Raw genomic sequence first — 21,373 nt, 5'->3', positions numbered from 1 at the left:
TTTGTGTCTTAACTCTTAGCCCCCTTCCCTTATGTATACATATGCTAAATCTGTCTTAAAATTTAAACTTATCTTAAAAAAAAAAAAATACACAAGTGACAGAGTGAATACGTGAGTCCTTTCCTGGAAGGAGCTTGCATTCTTTAGGAGCATAAGTAAGCACCTCCTGAATACCTCAGTGGAAAAGGCCCATCACTTGTCAGACTTTTCCACGTCTATCCAATATCCCAGACAGAGAAACGAGTCCTTATTATTTCAGCCAAGTCCTCTTGACATCGGACAAAAAGGAAGAGTTACGAATTAGGATGCTATTTTCCGGTGACGCAGCACCGGGTGATGCGCTGTTCCTCCAGAAGGGCTGAAGATCTCATACAGAAGAAAAGCTGACCTTGAGAAACAGGCACATGGGATGAAATCCAACGGCACGGACACGTGGCCATGCTCTTCTGGGCAGGCTCACATTTCAGCAAGACCCTCAGGGCTCTGTAGCTGGAATGACCAACTACAAGAAAGACCAGTTAAGAGTGTTGGTTGATCACTAGAAAACCATGAAGCACTGCAGGTATGAGAAACAAATAGGATTTTTAGCTGCTTCAGGCATTTCCAACCTGTGAAGAAGAGCAACCATACAGCATCACAACAGGACTTGAGCTTCCTGAAGTTGTTCTTGATAGCTCCTTGCCCTATCGGCCTCATGGTAAAAATATGGTATTAGGAAAAAGCCTTGACCTAGCACAAGCATCAATAAAATATCATTGTATAATATTTCAGCTAGCCTGATAATCCAGAGGTGAAAAGCCAGACAGCTGAATGACTAATGACTGCAGATCCAGGGAAGACAACCCTTCTTGCCTCCAGAGCTAGAAAAAAACCCAGGATTGCCAGCACAACATTCTGGAGAGCCATTTGTGCTCATTACTGGTATGTGTTTTTGTCACTGAAATTACCTACACTGTGTGTCTTGCAAATTATCTACACAGAACAGCATGTAACTCTGAATGAAAAACTGGAAGTAATAGATGAATGGGTCTGTGTTCTATTTTTTTCTCCTTCTCTTGAGGAAATCTTAGTAGTTACTATAACAACCCTGGCCAGATCCCATCTTGTTTAGTATGGTAACAAACAGAAAACAAAAAAGCCCGATTTTGCTTTTAACATTGCAGTCTTCATGAATTTCTTCTTTCAGCTCCATGGGGAGAGAGGGGAACTTTCTCAGAGAAAAGAGTCCTAGACCAACGCTGCTGATGGGTCCCGAGGTCGACAAAAGGGTGGTGCAGAAAGCGAAGAGAAGTGGGACGCAAGGACCACATGAAGACGACGCCTTTCACGTGGCTTGGAGGTGATCAGGTAGTTTTAGCGAACGACCCACAGCCTCAAAATTTCGTTAGTGAAAGTACACGGTTGCCCTTTATCCCTTCTAGAAAAGTCAAGCGCATTCTTTTAACCAGAGTCTCCAAAAAATGGGAAATTACAGCATGCAACAGCTCCAAATGCCGACCAGCTCCACTCCCTGGCTTTTAGCAGGATACAGCATTACTATGATAGTTGATAATGTCTGAGATTACACTTCATTTCCATTTTAACAGGGAAAAAAAGAGGTCTGTCTACAAGGTTGTGCTACTGTTTCAATATTTATTGTTGCTTGATTTCTCTACTGCTATCTGTAGGAAGAAGTGTCACTTGAGTTTTTACAGCATCACTTAAAAAAACCCTGCAACCGCAGTTTTTACTAGGATGTATCATTTCTTTCATACCCCTTTTCTCATCAAAACTAGAGCACTTCTAGTGGTGGATGATGGGGTCTCAGCTCTCACAATAGGGTGCTAGACAGACCATCTGCACCCAGAGGATGCTCTTACAAACCCAAGCCCAGAAGCAGTGCCAGGGATCTACCGTGCCCAGCGATTCAGAAGCACAAACTCCGCGCTTGGTGCTCCACCACAGCGGCCTAAGCCACGTCCACCTGGGAGACACTACCCAACAACAAGAAGTCCCTGGAAAAAGGGTCGGTCCTTGCCTCAGGCTGAACACGGCTGGAAAACACCCAGTCGTGGCACTACAGCTCAGTCCCCTAAGCCCATGAGAGGGATGCAACGGGCGACCACTGATCCGTGAGCCCGTGAGAGGGATGCAACGGGCGACCACTGACCCGTGAGAGGGATGCAACGGGCGACCACTGACCCATGAGCCTGGGTTTTATGGTTATGGCTGTGCTATTAAACAAGTCGGAGCCCGGGCATGAGCCTGCATCAGCATGATCTCTGGTATAGTTTTGATTCAGACCATCCGGCCCTCTTGCCAAGTGATTCCCGGTCACCGTTTGGGAGTTACCATGGGCCAGGACAGCCGCCAGCAGGCATCTTTTGGAGAGGAAGAGTGCTCAGCCGCATGGCACAAGCCACACCAGCCGGCTGCACAGCCAAAACCCACTACCTGACTCAGTCTGAATGAGCCAGCTTAGATTTAATCCATAGTTTTTAGGGCAAGGAGTTAAGGTAACCTGTTCTGCCCTGACTCAGGCCAAGAGGCGTTGACTCAGAAGGTCGTTGCCTGGGGTACACTTGCAGGACTACATCAGCAGAATGTTTCAGTCTTTGTACAGAGAGTTGCTGAAGAACCATGTTGTTAGGGGCTTAGTTTGGCATGCCAAAGAGAGGAGGAGAAAGAACAAAGCCAGAGATGCCAGCAGGACAGAAGCCCACACCACGCTGAGCTGATGGCCACCTCCAGGAATCCTTTGTTGGCACCCCAAGTCCCTCACGGCCATCACTCCAGCACCCTGGTGCGACAGAGGACAACCGCCTTGGGTCCCATAGATGACTGCACACACGTACATGCGTCAGACACCTCCTTCCAGCACGTGAGCTCTTGTACTGATTTTTTCACCTCGTCCTCCTTGCTCAAGGGCAAACTGTTTCTGTCTGAAAGATCTGTGCTTTGTCTTCTCTTGGATCTCGGCTGATGCCTACACATGGCTTAGAGCTGCCTCCAGAAACCCATATGTGCACATACAGACCGTAATAACAGTCATTATGCCAGTAGCACTACAACATTACTGTTACAGAATCAACAGAAAAAGAGTCAAGTTCTGCATTCGAGGCTTTTAAGAGAAAATCCACTGATGGGACAGGGCACGCTGGAACAGTTCGCATCTCACTCTGCTCGTACAGGGCTCGTATCGGGGTTTCGAGGCCGCATTAGCCCAGTGATGACCCGCTGCGTGCCTGCGAGTTTCGCTGGTTCCACATTCGGACCAACGATGACTTACTGGCACGCGATCCAAAGCAAGAGTCTTCTGGCCACTGGCACCACAAATTCGACGTGGGATACGGAAATCCAGCTGTGCTCTGCCATCAGCGACTCAACAGTTTCCGATTTTGTCTCGCTGCTCTACGGATGATACATACGGCAGACTTGACTCCAGCTGGCCCTATTGTATTGGATCTACAGTGACAGACAACAGGAGCCAGAAACTTTTTGTTCAAGTAGAGCCAGCAGATGTGACACTGAATAAACACAGACAGTCAATCTGCTGAGTAAGAAGGTATCGTTCATATAAATAACATACATCTAATCCTGCTTCCATTTTAAACCCAAATATGGGAATGCAAGATGCTCAGCGCTCTGCAGATTTATGCTTCGAACAATGAGATAAAGCAAAAGCAGATAACACAGCCCCACTGCGCTCAGTTTAATTCTTATTTCACTTTTGCTTTGAATTATTATCAGATCCACAGCTTTCTCCATGAAGAGCTTCCCACAGAGCGTTAACAGTCTGTCCAGGCTAATGTCAGATGGGATAAGTTAGCCTTATCAAAATATCTGCTGGTCCCTACTGCTTCTCCCGATGGACCTTAATTACAGAGCAATTAGAAGTATTACTCCAATCATTTTAACCTCACACATTTCAAAAGCAGGCATTACACCCACCGAGGGGTTTCTTGTGGCCTCAGCGACAGGACTTGTTGGGCTCGACCTCCGAAACGACACATTTCCTGCTTATTGGAAAAGTTTGCAAATTTGCAGCTGCCAAAAAAAATTATTTCATTAGAAAGCCAGTAATTATATGAATTAGCACACGAGAAAACCTTTTTAGAGGTTATGTGCAATATTGACGCAAGGTCGGTGCCCTGTTTCAATATCATATGCGCTCAGAAAGCAAGTAAAATTGGTAGGTGAGTTTGATACAGATAATTATTCTACCAGAACCCGGTAAAGATAAAACTGGAGCAACTGGCTTCCAGCTGCCCCTGGCACGTGCCTCGCACAAGCACACGCTTTCTTTTTGAGAGTTCACAGACTGCAAAGTACGGCTACAACATAATCCAGTACTCAGTATGCATCCCTTGAGGATCAATGCTTAAGAACCTCTAAAAAGACAAGGAAGTTTTTAATTGTGTTAAGAATTTGCTTTATTGAAAAAAATAAATGAGTAAGAGAGGCCTGTCACTGAGACTAATTATACTTGTTAGCACTGTGCTCGGTTCCCCCCGCTCAGAGGGATCACTTCATCCTTCCTCAAAACACAGCCACCAGTAGGATGCAATGGCGTAACACACAGGAATTAAAGAAAAAAAGATGTAGAAAAAAAAATATTATTACATTTCCCAGCGTTTTCCATGGGATTAACCTCCGTTCTCATTAGAGACTCATTTATCTACTTTTTTTTTTTTTCATTTGCTAGAGAGCTCCTCCAAGACAAACAGCAATTTATTTGTTCCCCGAGAACCCCGGGCCTGAAAGATGCAGCCATCTGTCAGCGGGAAGGAGCTCTCCGTAAACGGCTGCCTTCTCATCAAACCCTTTCTAGATCTTAATTTGCCACCTAAATTATCAAATGAAACCAAACAGCCTTTAGCTACACGTATATACAAAGTATTTTAAAGCACAAGAGCAGATACACAGAGCACAGCGAGCGGGTCAATCAACGACGCAGCTTCTTGAGAAGCGCTTCCCGTGACTCCAGGTGTTCGTATCTGTTTTGCCAAGAGAACTTCTCCAGGGAAGGAGAGCTCACGTAGACTTCACAAAACGCACGGCAGAAGGCCTGCTGAAGCATCACTATCATATAATTCAAAACCCCAAAGAAAACGGACGGAGGGCATTTCCTTCCCTGGACAGCCACCAAGCCATTCCTGAGGACCATGAAGTTCAGACCTACGCTTATTAGACCCCAGAGCAGGACACCAAACCTCCCTCGTTTGTTGAGGTTCAGTTTGGGCTCCAGAATTGCTTGAAGCACTCAGATCTTGACAGCTGTCTCCAGGATGAAAATGGGCCACTCGGATTTGGCGCTTTTTCCCCTAGGTCCCACTTTCCTAGAACCTCGTCAAAAGGCGTCTGCAAAAATTAAGTCACGCCAGCTGACCGCTCGGTACCCCTAACCTTACCAACCGCTTCAAAAAACTTCTAACAATTTGAAAAGGGGACGCCGGGAAGGTGGAAAAGCATGCGGCCGAGCCACAGGAGGGATCACCTCGAAGTTCAGAGCAGGCACCCAACTCACAGACAGCTTACCCGAGAGCCTGGATGCCCTCTGTATTCAGTGGAGCGTGACAAGCAAGGTAATTGCCCTCAAGGGCAGAAGAGATTCAGCCCTTAAAAAAGCAAGAAATTCACAAAGGAGGGAAAAAGCGAGACTTTCGGGAACCTAAAACACCTGTCCTGGAACCAGAACTGCTTGTTGCTAGAGGTAGCCAAATGGGCAGACAGAATTACAGGTTTGGGGCACACAATGAAACCAAAATGAGTTATAGTGCTCAATTTAAATTGTTTCATTATACTACTGTAACCGTAACGTGAAAGTGCTTACCCCATCCCAAATGCGAACACAGCACGTTCTCCTTAAACCCTTTTTGTAACTGCAAAAAATAGAATCACTACCTCAATCAGGTTCACTCATACAGCATCGCAGAATCACAGAAATACCCCCCCCCCACTTTGGGGACACGCAAGAAGCAGGTTTGGGAATTCTGTCTTTTTTTTCTGTATTAATGCCATTGTAAAAACCAATAGTTTGGTCTTGCGTTATGCACAGTGGGTTACCTGGCTTAAAAAAAAACAAACTACATACATACACATGCTACAGGCTTAAATGGAGATTTGAGAAAGGTGAGGATTATCATTAGACCATGGAAACATTCCCATAGGAAGAGACGTTTTAACTAAACAGAACTGGATGGATGATCTCCATGCAACGGAATTTTCTCCAAAAAGAGGAAAACAAAACAAGCTGAGGCCTAACAAAATCCACCAAAAAGGATGAGCAGAATCACCTGTTTCTTCTGTCCTACCAGAAGAAGTTCACTTCCAAGTGACCTCAACTCAGGACCTGGTGGTGCCGCTGCCCGGAGCCCAGGACCCGTGTTCACCCCCAAATATCCCGAGCGCATCCTGACCCAGACATCGTGCCCCAGAGCAGCAGTGCCTGGACAGCACACGCTTATGGAAAGCTACCAAGTACCAACTCTGCAAAGCTTTCTAGTGCAAATTAGCCCCCTGAGAGAGGGGGGTTTGTCTGGATCCATGTATTTCTGAGCCTCAGTTTCCCCACTGTCTTTAGGTGTTTAATTAGCATTCTCAGTGCCTGACAAAAATGGCCAAGGACAGTCTCCCTTCTCCAACATCCCATTCCCTTTTGCATGCAAAGTATCCCCTCTTTCCCTCCAAAAACTATCACTAGGTAGTGAAGGCCCTTTGCATCTATTTATGCATTTCAGAATCAAAATTATGAAAATACATAAAGAGAGCTCACGAGCTACATACAACAGCCTCTGCACCCCCACAAACGCACACCGGAGGACTCCCCACGCTGTCAACCACGCTCCTTCAATCCACGCTGCGTTGTGCTTAACGCTCAATCTCTGCTAAGGTAAGAGCGGCACCAAGCTTTTAGTGTGTAGTTTTGTTTTTATTCTGGCATACGTGCTTACATCCTCCTTAAGTAGCAGCTCCGGCATCTGCAAAGTGCACCGTACCCGCAGGTAATACTGTGATTTTCATTCCCTCTTATCACAACACGGTGATGGCCAACAGTCTCTTTGGAATTGCGATGTTCTTTTGCTAGCAGGTTACCTCTCCCGGCCACCGAGCTCCGTATCAAGGCTGGTGGCTTTTGAAAATTGATCTCAGACTTGATCTGAACCTGTGTTTTTACAAGGGAAAGGATGATCTTCAACGTGATGCTGTAAGAACAGCTGCTTTTTTGTCCGAGGTTCTCTTGGACACACATCCGAGAGGTACTCAAAATGAGCCGCATGATACATCTTAGCCTGATGCTTTTGAAAAAAGCTAGTTGATTCAGAAGGAAAAAGATTATTTAAAGTTGCATCAGGCCTTTTTCTCCCCCCGCCATCACAGTGTGTAAGGAACTGGACTCAGTTCACCACCAGCTACAGTGAGCAGTTCAGCTCCCTGTGTTTTCAGACTTGCTTGCACGTATATTTTCATCTTATGCTACTCCACTTCAATAAAAAAAAAGGAAAAGAAAAAAGAAAAAGGCAGCTGCTCTTCACTGAAAGGAAAATCCTAAGTTTTCTGACCAACAGATCACCAGTAGAAATATTTCTTCTAAAGGATTCCCAACTATTAGCTTAATATTTTATGAAAGCAGGGAAATGTGGTAACACTGGACAACACTAAATGAAACATAAATGGGGCAGAAACCCAAAGGCCTGTTACAAACAGGGTAATAACTAAGGAAAAACTACAAACACCTTGCTCGGAAAAGGTCTTCTTGAGCGTGGCCACTGAAAAACTGCGGCGCGAGCCCACCCCGCTCATTTCCTCCACGAAGCGTTAAGTTTTGCTCTCTCAGCTACTCACCTGAGTTTTTCTTCTTGCAGGAAATTTTCCTTCTGAGAAGGCGGCATCACTGTCAAGTTTGCCTGAAAGCAGCTCAGGGTCTCAGCGGTTACCAGAGGGAGATGGGAGACTGACAGGTGTGGGTTCACTGGTGTCTAATAAAGAGCAGGTTTCTGCTACGGATTTAACAGCGCTCAGCTGGGCAATAAATCAACTGTGAGACACAAATTCACTGGAAACCTGACTTCATTACTTCTGCTGTTCACAGAAGAAATTGTTTTTAATCCAAACTAATAAATAGTATTTTCGGAAAACAAGGCGCATATACCTTACCTCAGTAACGAAGAGAGTGCGCGGATCAATGATGTCCAAGAAGTGCCTGAATCTGCCATAAAATGAAGTCTGGAAGACAGGAAAACAAAACAAAACGTGTTCAGTTAGAAATTGCCTTTCACCTGCTGCAGGGAAAGGTTTTGTTTCCTCTGCAGAGCTAAGTAGCAACTAAAAAGAAATAATACAGAAGCTATTCACTGGTTATTTGTGATAGAAAGTCTGAAAGGGAAAGATGAGGACGCGGACCCTGCTAACAGCAGTGTTGCTATTAACAGGACACCAATATAGATGCTTTAATAAAGGGATACTATCAAGCTGCTAAAATATCCCTTACTTTTTCCCAAAAAAAGACATATTGCCTGCTTAACCCTCCCTATGGGACCCCCGGGAGATGTCTCAGGCCACAAAAACCCAACGGCGCTGCTCCGGACCTCCCACGCCGAGCGATGCTGTCGAAGGAATTCCCACCCTGCAACGGCTTTAGCAGCGTCCCGGCGCTGCTTGTCCCCATTCCCACGAGCACCCATCCCGCAGGACCAGCAGCACCGCAGGGTCCCGGATTTTGGGGAGAGACTCGTGAAGAAACTCCCGCACCCATGTGCTGCTGGAAAGAAAAGGTATGTGAAATTATATTTTCAAACGCTCAAAAATGAGTTTGAAGTCTCAACAAGGGAGCAAGTAGCATTCTCCTTGATGGGAAGAATGAGAAAGGTAAAAGATGAGAACAAGTATAAACCCAGTTTTAAGTCTTACATCCATTGCAGAATTGTCCAGGCGCTAAACTAGGGCTGGGTTTCATTGTGCCGGTCCCTACACAGAGCAGAAGATGGACTGTGAACCTTAACACACGTAAATAAACCACAGCTTCACCGTTTGGGCTCGTTCTTAGTTGCACGTTTGGAAAAATCCAATCCAGACGTGCGTGCATAGGGATAATGCTGTGCAAAAGCTGGTGAAGATGCCTTTGTCGGGAGCAGCAAAAGTGTCTGAAGGATCAGAAAGGGATCCAGAGAACTGGGAACAGTCTGAGAGAAAGGGGACGGTGTCTGGGAAATCGGCTGGAAAGATCATGGGCAGCTCCAAAGGAAAGGAGAGTAGTTTTGACTCAGTATTTAGGAAAAAAAATAAAAATAAAAATTGAATTTAGGCAAGCCCAAAGCACCGGACCATGAAATATTGATATATTAAGAGCACTCAGGATACGTGTACCTCATCCCTCTGGCTTCTTTCGTCTGGATGCAGATGCAGGCCGAGTGCCAGAGCTGCCTTAGCGCAGTCTGAACTCTCATCCAGACATCGGCAAAGCCAAACGGACACGGGGCAGCCCGGGCCGGTGGCTGCCCTCTCCCCCGCGGCTTCTCCCCAGCAGAATTTGCACCAGGAATTTGCAGCCCATCGCGGATGCAGAAAGGACACAGGTCACGGGCCCCCGGCTGCTCTTGAATATTGGGACCCCTTTGCCCTGGGTGCTCTCCAGCCACGCGCAGGCGAATCTCTTTTTGCGTTTGTAATGCAGAAGCGTGCTATAAATAAAGGACTGGAATACGGATAAAGCAGCAAGAATGGCATTTAATCACAGCCTGGCATCATTTTATGAAACATGCTGGTTCTTCTCTGCTGAATCCACTGAGCAGAGAGAAATACCAATAATACTGCCTACTTATTCAGGCAGAAATCCCTCTCTAATGGCAGTTTCCAGCAACACTGCTGTCCACCACCTCGCGTTGCAACACCCCGTTCTCAGCTGCTTACAAAACTCTCTGCTGTTATTTTTCCATGTTCTGCACTAAAAAAAGAAAAGCCCACAACTAAACAAAATAGCTTCGCATAACTTCAGAAAAAAATCCCAGTGGTTTTTAATTAGCATGGATTTAATTAACGCTAATTCTGGTACTTTCTAGCCTTTGCGAGCTTGACATTTTGCTGCCTTACTTTTATTTTCAGTATAAAGATCTCTGCAGATGCCACTGTCCTCCACATCGCTACTGCCCGATGCTTGCCAGTGGTGCAGGGAGCGACGTGACTAACGCCTGACTCACTTGGTCCCTCGTCACGTTATCCCGAGCGCTCCCACGTCCCACCGTCCCTCTCCCACTGCCCATCCTTCTGTCTGCACTTGCTCAATGCCAAACAGCAATAAGAGAATTCAGAGCAGTTGTAAGTACATGGTTTAAACAAGAACAAAAGGGGCGGGGGGGGTTTAAATATAAGTGGTCTCGACTTCTCCGCTGCAATATGCGTTTCACGGTGAGAAAAACAATATTAAATAGAATTAAATAGAACATTGGTATTTTACACCCACTTTACAAAGGTGTAAATGACAGTACAAGGCACAAGGAAGGGGGAATGAGACCCTAAGTTCAAACGCGCACCATGTGAGTGTTATTTTAGAAGTGCGGATTTAAATTTGCAAAGCTGCAGAGGCTCTCTGGAAGCTGTCTCATAGCCCAGGGCCGTCGTTCATTTGGCTCAGCGCTGGTCTCCCGCTCCGATCCTTGCCTGGCGCAACCTCCGCGACGCCCAGCTAAGGAGACGTTTCAGCAGCTCAAACCCATCCTGCCGCGAGCCCGTTCCCACGCCCCCTCCTCCTCTCCTGCCCTGTGCCAGCGCTGACACTCACCCGATGCTGCAACCGTCTGATCGGGGAGCTAACAGTGCCAGAAGTCTAATCCTTAAACGAGGGATTCGTTTTCAGGCGGTGGTGTTGCCTGAACCCGTTCCTTCTGCGGTCAGACAAGCCCCGGGGCAAGGGCTGGACCATTCGAGCAGGTTCAGGACACCAGACCTCACTCAGGCTCCCATGGAACTCTACAGTAAGGTCCAGAGCGAAAAACATAAAAATATAAAAGCTATTTATACCATTCAGAGCTGCTGACCGTTCCTTCAAATGCTTACGGCCAACGTGGGTATCTTTAAGTGCACATACACACAAAACCAACCAGAAATGCTGCAACCCAGTAAGGGAAGAAATGCTTTTCCAGCCTCATGAAACTTAAAAGATCTGTATGAAAGAGTCTCGGCGCTTTCTGAAGTCTTTCTTCAAAATTGCTTTATCCTCCTAGCCTTCCTCCTGGAAAAAAAAAAAAAGTCTGAATATACAGGCTAGGCTAGGAACCACGAAAATTAACACGGCCAAGTAGCAGACACTGTGCTAGACTTGCTAGGAGATGATGGCCAAAGCGTCCTTTTCTCCGATACCATAAGGCACTTCATGGCGCAAGGTCACCTGGGGCCAACTGCTTGTCTGCCGGCAGGCAGGGCTATTTCAGTGCTTCCTTCTTTCATCCCCACTTTTAAAAAAATAAAGAAATCGCCCTCTTGCTACTGCTACTTCAAAGAAAGGACAACGGGAAGGCAGATGTACTTCTTCCCTAGGGTGAAACACAAGGCAGAAGCCAGTTCTCAAGAACGTCCCTGACCATCGGGGATGCACAAAGCGACCCGAGCTCCGGTCCATCCTCCCTCCCCTAAGGCAAGCAACAAGCCCCAGCTCATCGGCTGTGGTTTCCACTTCCCTTTTTACATTACCATGAGCTCTCTAAAATGCAATTACACAAATGTGCTTTTCCTTGTTGCTCTTACTATGAGCCTCTTGGAAGTGAAAACCACTCTTAAGTCTCCCACGAAGGGGATTCTGGTGCTCGACCAGCACCCAACCCTTCCAGCAGAAGGGCTATGGTCACCCTGGGGCTCAGCCTCCGGCACGGCGATTGACGCCGAACTCTGCCTGCTCTCTTTCCCAGATCCCAAGAAACAGGAGAAGCTGCAATCCCACGAGAGCACGTTATCCTTTAACGCATCCTGATCGGCTCTGCACGCTCACGGGTCGGCTCGGCGACATCCCTCATCACCACCACGGGACGGCACAGCAGAAGACAAGCCATCAACAAACTTCTCGCTCCGCTGCCTCTGGTCCAAGTTTCTTCCAACAAGGCAACTGCATTAAACCTCGTTCACTCCCAAGTCCAGGCCAAGATTTTAAAGAGAGCAGCCTTGTTAATCAAGCAACTGGAAAAAAACCCAAAAACATTCTAATTGCTAAAAAAGCACTTTCCCCATTCCGCTTCTCCCCCTCGCGCACACGCAAGCAGGGCTCGCTTGCAATCAAAAAACCTAGGGGGAAAAGAAGGGAATAAAGCTCAGCCTTGGACGGGGGAAAGCAACATCAAAGTGAGAGGAGTGGCAGAGTGGGACGGGTGGAAGTCCCCACTTCTACATCTAAAGCATCGCAAAGTCAATTTATGGTGCCATACCTTGTTTCATGAAAAAAACAGCCCAAAAAAGTAGAGGAGTATGAGTTTGAACAAGTTTTTTTTGTTGTTTGTGGGGTTTTTGGGGGTTTGTTTTGTTTTTTTTTTTTTTTAACTTTGATGAATGAGAACCTCCTTTTTCCACAACAAAAGCTCTCCTTCTGTGGTCTCTCTGAGAACCACATCAAACGGAAGCAAATTCAAACCGCGAGCAAAGTTGTCTTCTTGGGGCTGCGCCTAAACATCATCACTGCGTATTTCACTGCTCTGCCCTCCTAAGCAGCAGTGTATTTACCGCGGCCGTACAGCCCCTGAGCAAAGAATATCCATCGGTTTTACTGCCGTCCAGCCAAGGGACTCCGTGTTTTTCCTTTTCAGATGACTATGGAAAGCTGCTTCACTGCTAGACCTTGCTGGTTGCCTTTCCATCATCCAGGTCAGATCCTGCTTCCCGGGTTTAGTCTCCTGACTAGAAGCCATCAGAATTTTTTTAGCTAAAGATTGGTATTTGTTTTCACAAAGCTGCATGCAAAACAAGAGGCAAAAAAACCCTAAATCCTAATCATTCAGAAATTTAGGGGGAAATTAAATCAGATCCAACTGTTGCACCTCAACTGCAACTCAAGACGCCTTCATGAACGTAACCACAAAACTGAACTCACAGATCAGGATTTTGCTCTCCAGCCTTGATTCAAACACTTTCCTGCAAATACCAAGTTTCTACGGGATAAGCAGGAAATCAATAGCCAAAATACAAGACTTTTGCAGGCTGACCACAGACAAGAAGCCTTCAAGAAGGGCTTCTTCGGCTCTAACGAACTAAAAAAATTGGTTCCCACAGCGGGCTACGAGGACTCAACCCAGAGACCCCCTGAACCCCTTTACTCGCATTCGCACACTGACATTTTGCACTCGGGCTTCGCTGGGCACGGCAGTGCTTTGTGAGCTGGCAGTATCGTGTTTAACTGTGAGCAGAAGTGATGAGAAATAAGTAAATAGGAACGTAACAAAATTCTTTCGGCTTAAAATACATTCAACTCCCAAATTATTTTCCAACACCAAATGAATCCATTGCACATTACTGGTTGTCTTTGAGCACTGCAAAGCACCAGGCAGGCACTGACCTGATCTTCTCAATTTTCTTACAAGACCTTTTGGCTCTGCTAAGAGGAATGGAGAAGCCCCTATGAAGAAGCTAATCGAAAACCGCTGGGAGAAATAAACTCAGAAACATGTTACAGAAGCATTTTCCTTATTCCTTTCTCTTTATTATTAAAAATATACATATATATTTAAAATTTGCCCCACTGAAAGCCTTGGGAAAACAAGAGACTGACCTCAGGTGAAGCACAATATTGCAGTTTCTAGTTTTTATGCTTTTCTTCTGCAACTGCTTGAAGTTCTGCCATTGCTAACAAGCGTTTACTTTCCCGGGTTATGGCCACTTTCTTTTCAAGCTCTGTTAGTTAAAGGGCTTTAGGATAAACAAAGCAGCCAGTGCTCTTGTACGTAACAGCATTCTCTCAGCAAAGCGGTGCTACAACGAACTCCTGGGGTGCGGGACAAGCAGGGAAAGGCCAGGCATTGCGGCAAGTACTTGCCCACGGTCCATATTGTAAATCCTGATACTTCGGGAACCACTTTCGGCAGGTCCTCACGATGGAGCATCCTGTTATTCCTGCAACTCTGACGGCCAAGGCACTGCTCAGCCCTTCTCCCGCCAACCACTGCCTTGTCCCAGGCTCTGGCAAACACATGCTCATTCATTAATTCATTATTACAAATTCTAAGAAGAGGGAATTTGATTTTATTTGCCTTTTAGATGCCATTTCGGTGCTAAAACAGTGTTATTCACTGTTCCAGCATGTCGTCTTTTGCTGTACATCATACACAAACTGCTTTCTTTCCCTATACCTCCTTCAGACCCCTTTCTCCTCCATCCTTTCTCCATCACTTCATGCCTGCTATCATCTAATAGGGGGAAACCATGGTATTTCCACCTCCCTCCAAGGTCTGAACCGGACAAGCCAACTCTGCATCCATCCAGCAAACCAACAGCTGTTAGGACAAGCGAACGGGATGAGAGGATCAAGCCCCGGGGCACAGGAGCAGCCGGGCACGGTTCGGTGCACCAGCACAGCAGCAGCCCTACAGCACGCTGCAGTCACCCAAACCCAGATTTAAGTGAGAATTCAGGTTGTTTCTTTTTTAACAGGATCATTTCCAGCTCTGGCCATCATACTCATGCAAGAGATGGAGCTTGCAAGACACCTAGAAGTTTGACCTTCACCTCCCAAATATCCATCCGTGGTCTTTTTTGCCATTTTATTCCTGTAAGATCTGTTGTAGTAAACAGTTATCTGGAAGAAAACTGAATAACACAAATTTCCTGTGATTAATCGCGGCTATTTTGGGACCACTTCTCACCAGCCTGCAAGCAAGATGAAGTTCTGCAAAGCAGCTGGGAATATTAATTCCCTTACGTGGCACAGCAGTTCGTCGCGAGCGCGGGAGAACGTTACAGCTCCGGCTCACCGAAGAGGCTGTGCTGCGGGCCATGCAAGATCCAGCTGGCTCGAGATAAGAACTAGACAGAAACGACTCCTTCCAGGCTCAAGAAATTTGGAGAAGGGCAGGGAGAGACAGGTGAGGGGCCACGAGCAAGCGCTTGTTTATCACCTTAAAAGAGGGTGAGTGTTTCTTGAAAGCGTGTGCTGGGCAGCCCTGGGAAGAACAGGAGACAGGCACAACTTCACCAAATTAATTACAGTGTGATTTTAAAAAGAATTTAATTAAGCCAGAGCAAATGGCATGCAGACTCGGGTTGGGGGTTTTTTGAGCTAAAAATCAGGCTTACATCAGCTTTAAATTAATTAGGAAGAGATTTAAGCTAAACCAAACAAAATTAAGAAAATCCAAGCCATTGAGCAGCGGGACCCTGGCAAGGTACGGCCGGAGAGCAGAGCTGTGTAACTGCACGCACGCTTGCGGTCCACCCCAATTACAAGTTTAGGCTATAAAGTTACGGACTCTCAGCCCTTCGATATTTTCCATTTGACTTTACAATATTAAAGGGCGAAGGGCGTGTATAGGAGTAGCTCCTGCATCTCAGTAACTTCGGTTACCTCCAGTGACAGATCTGCTCACGAACACAGACGGGACAGGACGTGGAAACCTTCCACAGGCGTTACGTGGAGTAGTAGGGGGTTACATCTTGTAGCACAAGACACAAACAAACCAACTCCGTGTTTAAAATCCAATCCTGGCTGACAGAGATGTAAAAAAGCCAACGGATGGCGTTTTTGGCAGGTTCTGTGAAGTTAACAGATGAACACCAAGCCCAAAGGTGTATTTCCTCTTCTCCTCTGCAATTCATCTTTAAGCACGCGTTTGCAGGACCCAATAGATTGCATCGGATAAAGAGGGTCAGCCCGTCCTCAGGGCCCAGAAAGCCACGTTTGGCGACAGCAAACACCATTTAGCAGATGCCAACCTCATCTCGAGCAGCTCGTACGCGCTGGGCTGGACCTGCACATAACACGACTTAAAGCAGTGGCAAACCAACCTTAAACATCCTTGCGCAGCCTTTTAAGAAAATCCCTTCTCTGCAATGACGGCCCTTTAGGACAGAGTTTCATTCACTTTTTAAAGTGGAAAATAACATTACACTGAGCAGCACGAGTAGAAACTTCTGTGTTAACTTTACGCTGTTACGATATAGCTCTGGTTCTTCCCGCTGCCTGTACCAGGGCTTTCAGCCATCACAGTAAGGCAGCAGCAAGCCATTAAGCTCCTGAGAGGCGTATCTAATCAACAGCGTCTTTATCTGTGTGTTATTACAAGGGTTATCTCGGACACAGGGGGCACGTGGTTTTGCTAAAGGGGGCAATAAACCCTGGTTGTACTTTAAACTTACCAGATTAAAGTATACGAAGAGCAGGAAATAATGATTTTTAGCAGTAATGTCCTCATAAGACATTTCCGAGATTAGCATGTGTTGAGTTCCAACATTTAAGATATCTGCAAGGTCAAGCTCTGACAACAGCACATCTCTAACGACGCTGTTAATACCGCACTGATAGAAATGGCACGTTTGGCCAACAGAATAAAACATGCTACGCACATCACGTACTCCGTGATCGTACGTACACGCTGAGCCGTTCAAGGGAGAAAAGATGCTTACGATTCCAGTTTGGGTTTATTCCCCTTTATTTCCCTCTCCTTCCCCTGAAGGATCGAAGATCTGCGACTTCTTTTCTTTATTTCCTACTTCGCAAAGAGGACAAGGCGTGCTCCTGAGCGCTGCTTGTTGAGGTGACCACCCTCAGCTCCAGCTGCGAGGGAAGTGGGCTCGCTCCTCGGTCCATTTCCCCGGTGCTCGCAGTCCTCCTGCACGACCCGAGACACCCTCCTGCTACTTTTTAGAGAGCTGACCCCGATAAAACCACCCGAGTTTAACTAGTGCTATCTTCCTCCAGCAGTTAACACCTCTGGTTAGCAAACAACCGCACCCACACCTTATTTAGGTGGAAAGGTTTCCTCAGCTCTTCTGCTAGAAAAAAAATATGCATTTATTTTGCCCAGGGTAAATGCCTGGGGTACAGGCAAAGACCCCAGAGCACTGGGAACACACATTTAGTGCTCTGGCTCTAGCAGAGGGAGCCCTTAGCAAATCCTTAAAGGGAAAAAAAAAAAAAAAAAGAAAAAAGAAAAAAAAAAAGAGTATGCCTAACAAATTAAAACTACTCGTCAGAAAATTAAGTCCTTATCACACATTTTCAAGCTTAATGTCCTCATTTCTTCTTTTAACTAAAAATAGCCCGCTTCCATTGGGAGGCAGAGGCAACAACCCAAAAAAAAAAAAAAAAAAGGTGACTTGACCGAACGCCACTTGCCTGAAGATCAAGAAAAACAAGCGAACTGCAAAACAAGGGGTGGGAAAAGGGGAATTTAACAAGCTCCAGAGGTGGTGCTGGGGATGGACGTCTCCCGCCTGCTGTCCTAAATTCTGCTCAGCCGCTTTCCGGGGGCTCTGGGTCGCGGCGGGGGAAGGAAACCACCGTGCCTCCTCTGAACCAAATCCCCAGGCAGCCGAGTTTGCTCTCCAAGGTTTTTGTTCCTAACACACAACTTTCCCTTGTTTTTCCCCACAGGGACAAAGATGCTTAGCAGAGCTCCCTGCATCTCTCCCAGCCCCAGTTTTAGTCAAATCTCCCCTTAAATAGCCCCAGACCTGCTCCCAGCCAGCATTTCAGAGGAAAAGTAAATGCTGTCATCACACGGGGCTACGTCTAGAATTTAAACAACCACCCGAAGCGTCACTAATCCTTTCCAAAACAAGTAAGGCATCCTTTGTCAGCTGGACCACTAAAGCCGAGATCTTATAAACAAATAAAACCCTGCAACAGGCCTTCAAAAGAATGGGAAGGGCAGAGAGCTGCGGGGGGAATGCACTCAACAGCTGATAGAAGAGGATCGCGGTGTTTAAGGTGCGCCGATCCCTAGGCGTTCTTCCCCAGCACTGGAGACTGACCCAGCGATGGAGGATCTCGGCTCTGCCGGGTCGTGCCACGGGAGACCTGGCACTGACAGGGCAGGCTGCCCCGTCCCAACCCGAGCAGAGCCGACCGCAGGATCCGACCGGGCGCCCTGAGCCCTGGCAACACTGGAGACCTCCTTGTTCTGCGATCCCACAAGGCTGCCGGATCCCAAACGGGGCCGTCCGGCCGCGCTTCATAGGCGGGCAGATGGAGCAGGAGAAAACAGGGGAGCGTGGGGCGAGAGCTGGCAGGACACCAGCACCACGACCCGTGCTACAGCTCCCGCCGGCCCTCCACGCTGCTTTGCCGAAAATTTTACAGGAAAGGAATAAAACCGCTATAGAAGAGAAGGGGAATGATTTCCAATGCTCGGTGTGGCCCTCCGGCCCCCGAAGCATCCACTCCCAAGGGCGCTTTTGCCCACGGGCAACCCTCACCCCGGATCCGGGCCACGGTGTAAATGCACCCAGTTCATCTCCTAGGAGTGGCAGCGAGGAGAGAGGACTTCTCCGCTCAAACACGCACGCAATCATTAACATCCTGCCATACCCCTCGAAACATTTTCTAAATGTTGCTACAAGTGACAGTCGCTCCTTAATGAACAGAACGCACCGATTCTGTGCCTGACTCGCTGCCAAGTGTGCCTCGAATCATCTGTGGTGTCTAGAAGGGAGTAGCGTCTCCTCCTCCTCCTCTCCTTATTAAAAAGCTCTGTCTCCCCAGCCTGAGCATCCCTCGGCTCGCGCAGCCGAGCAGGCTCCCGGCACGGGGAAGTCACCCCTTCCTTGCTGCGGGGGATCCGTTGCTCCGAGGAGGTCCCGCCACGACCATTATCCCCAAACGGGGATAAGGCGGCGAGGGAGGAGGCGCGTAGATCCACCACCCGAGAGCTGGCTCCCCACGGGAAATCAGCAACTGGACTTCTCAGCAACCCAAACGGGTGGCTTCGGTCAAGCCAAGCTCTGCGAGCTGCAATTAGCAAGTCAGATGGTTGGCAAATAGCAGTCCCGTACAGATTTCGCGTGGATGGTGGGAAGAAAGCCTCCTTGGAGATTGCCCCAGTAGCGTGGGGGACACACACACCTATTAACGAGCAGACTCCTGCTACTCATTCTTGGTAATGGCAATGGCTCATTCCTTTCCAGAGGCGTCTTACCCAGCTCAAGAGCAACCGAAGGAGGTTTTATGAACTTTCCCAGCCATACCAGAAGCCTGACACGGCTCCGCGAGAACGAAGAGCGGCCTTTGTCAGCCGCGCCGTAGCGGGGACCCTGCAAAGCGGCTGGGAACAGCGGCTGCGGAAGGCGGCAGCGGGGACGAGCCGCTCTGAGCCCCGCACCGGCTCTCCTCGCCCCGGGACGGCTGCGGTGGGCAGCTGCCCTTCCCCGGGCAGCGGGTACCGGGGGCGGGGGCGGCCGCGCCTCCCCTCACGCCTCGCCCCAGACCACGTTTCCTCGGCGGCCACCTCAGACGCCCCGCACGACGCCATTTCGCGAGCGTCAGCCCCTGCCCGCCCGCCCGCCACCCCGACCCCGGCCGTGCCAGCCCGCGGCGCGGGCAGCCCGTCGTCAGGCGGCCGAAGCGCCCAGCCGCGACCGGCCCCGGCTCCCGCTCCCACCGCCCCGCGGCCCTGCCCTGGAGGCCCCGCTCCCCCCCGGGGCAGCTCCTCACCTCCCCGCCGCCTCGGGCTCGCCGCCACCCCCGCCGGGGCAGAGCCCAGCCCTCGCCCCGACCTACGGGGGTGGGAGGACGAGGCCGCGCCGTGCGCCGGACCCCAAGACCCCCGCCCGGCCCCGCTGCCCCGGCAGGCGGCGGCGGGACTCGAACCCGCAGCCCCGGGTGCTTCGCACCGCGCCCCCCCCCACCCCGTAGCCACAGGGGCACGGCGGGACGCGCCAATCACCGCCCGCCGCGGGAGCCGCCGCGGGGCGGGGGGCGGCGGCTCTGAGTGACAGCCGCGCTGCCCAACGGCGGGGGGGGCTGCGCACCAATCAGCGCGCCGCCCTGGGGGGGGCGGGGAGAGAGGAGCGGGGGTCTCTCCGCACGGCGGGGGGGGGGGGGGGAACGACACCGCGCGGGGGGGGGCTGGGGGGGGGCAGGTCCCGCCGCCGCTCCCTGTCCCCCCCCGAGCTCCCGGCGGCGGCGGTACCTGCTCGAAGCGGGGCTTCCCCAGCTGGAACGGGGGATAGTCCGCCGGTTCCGCCATCCCCTTCGAGCGCCGCAAGCGCCACTTTAAACAGCCTCCCCCGCCGCCGGGCCCGCCCCTTGCGGCGCCGCCGCGCTGATTGGCCGCGGCCCACCGCATCTCCCGCAAGGCACGCCGGGAGATGGAGTCCCAGAGAGGGGGATGCTGGGACGGGGCGGCCCGCCCCAGCCAGCCAATGGGGGCGCGGCGCGGGGCAGCATGGGAAATGGAGTCCGCAGCCGGGCGGGGTCCCGGGGCAGGACGGGAAAGGTGCTTTGGCGGGAACCTGGGGGAGCCCAGGAGGGAGTCGGGGGGCGAGGGGGCTCTCCTCAGGCCGGGGGCGTCGTACGAGGGCCTGCGCTTGGGTCACAGCAACCCCAGGCACCGCTGCAGGCGTGGGGAGGAGCGGCTGGGAGCTGCCCGGCGGGAAAGGGCCTGGGGGTGCTGGTCGACAGCCGCTGGACATGAGCCAGCAGGGTGCCCAGGTGGCCAAGAGGGCCAGTGGCATCCTGGCTTGTGTCAGGAACGGTGTGGCCAGCAGGAGCAGGGAGGTGATGGTGCCCCTGCGCTGGGCACTGGTGAGGCCGCCCCTCGAATGCTGTGCTCAGCGCTGGGCCCCGCACCCCAAGGCGGCCATGGAGGGGCTGGAGCGTGGCCAGAGCAGGGCAGCGAGGCTGGGGCAGGGGCTGGAGCACAAGGCTGGGGAGGAGCGGCTGGGGGAGCTGGGGGGGCTCAGCCTGGAGAAGAGGAGGCTGAGGGGAGCCCTCATCGCTCTCTGCAACGGCCTGAAAGGAGGCTGGAGCCGGGGGGGTCGGTCTCTGCTCCCCAGGAACAAGCGCTGGGACGAGAGGGAACGGCCTCAAGCTGCGCCAGGGCAGGGTTGGGTTGGGTATTGGGAAAAACTTCTTCCCCCAAAGGGCTGCCAGGCCCTGGCCCAGGCTGCCCAGGGCAGGGGCTGAGTCCCCATCTCTGGGGGGATTTAAAAGCTGGGGAGACGTGGTGCTTAGGGACATGGTTTAGTGGTGGCCCTGGCAGTGCTGGGTTAACGGTTGGACTCGATGATCTTAAGGGTCTTTTCCAACCTTAACGATTCTATGGTTCGATTCTATTCTACGACTCCAGGTGTCCCCACCCTGGCTGCGGCAGGGCTGACTCCCCCTGCCCAGGCTGCTGCTGCCTGAGGCCCCGCGGGAGCAGCCAAAGTGTTGGGGTACAGTATGGCCTCCCTCCTGCTCCCGCGCAGGGCATTCCTGCCTGGCGTC

At 50.1% G+C, this 21,373-nt stretch overlaps 1 protein-coding gene across 14 annotated transcripts in view; it reads right to left on the bottom strand.

The window, feature by feature from the left end:
- Positions 1-20,168, bottom strand: part of SFXN5 (sideroflexin 5) — a 104,046-nt gene extending 83,878 nt beyond the window's left edge. For 2 of the 14 annotated variants that reach the window (XM_082315567.1, XM_082315565.1), the window contains exons 1-2: positions 20,076-20,168; positions 8,137-8,205 (exon numbers count right to left, since the gene is read on the bottom strand). In XM_082315567.1, coding sequence (XP_082171693.1) covers positions 8,137-8,205; positions 20,076-20,132 — 126 coding nt within the window. In that variant the 5' untranslated portion in view covers positions 20,133-20,168. The other 12 variants (XM_082315557.1, XM_082315564.1, XM_082315568.1 and 9 more) reach the window with 10 other exon arrangements.
- Positions 20,169-21,373: the final 1,205 nt, after the last annotated feature.

The sequence above is a fragment of the Platalea leucorodia genome (assembly GCF_965183815.1).
Source record: "Platalea leucorodia genome assembly, chromosome: 6".
Classification (NCBI taxonomy): domain Eukaryota; kingdom Metazoa; phylum Chordata; class Aves; order Pelecaniformes; family Threskiornithidae; genus Platalea; species Platalea leucorodia.
This window is presented reverse-complemented; position numbering and strand designations above follow the sequence as displayed.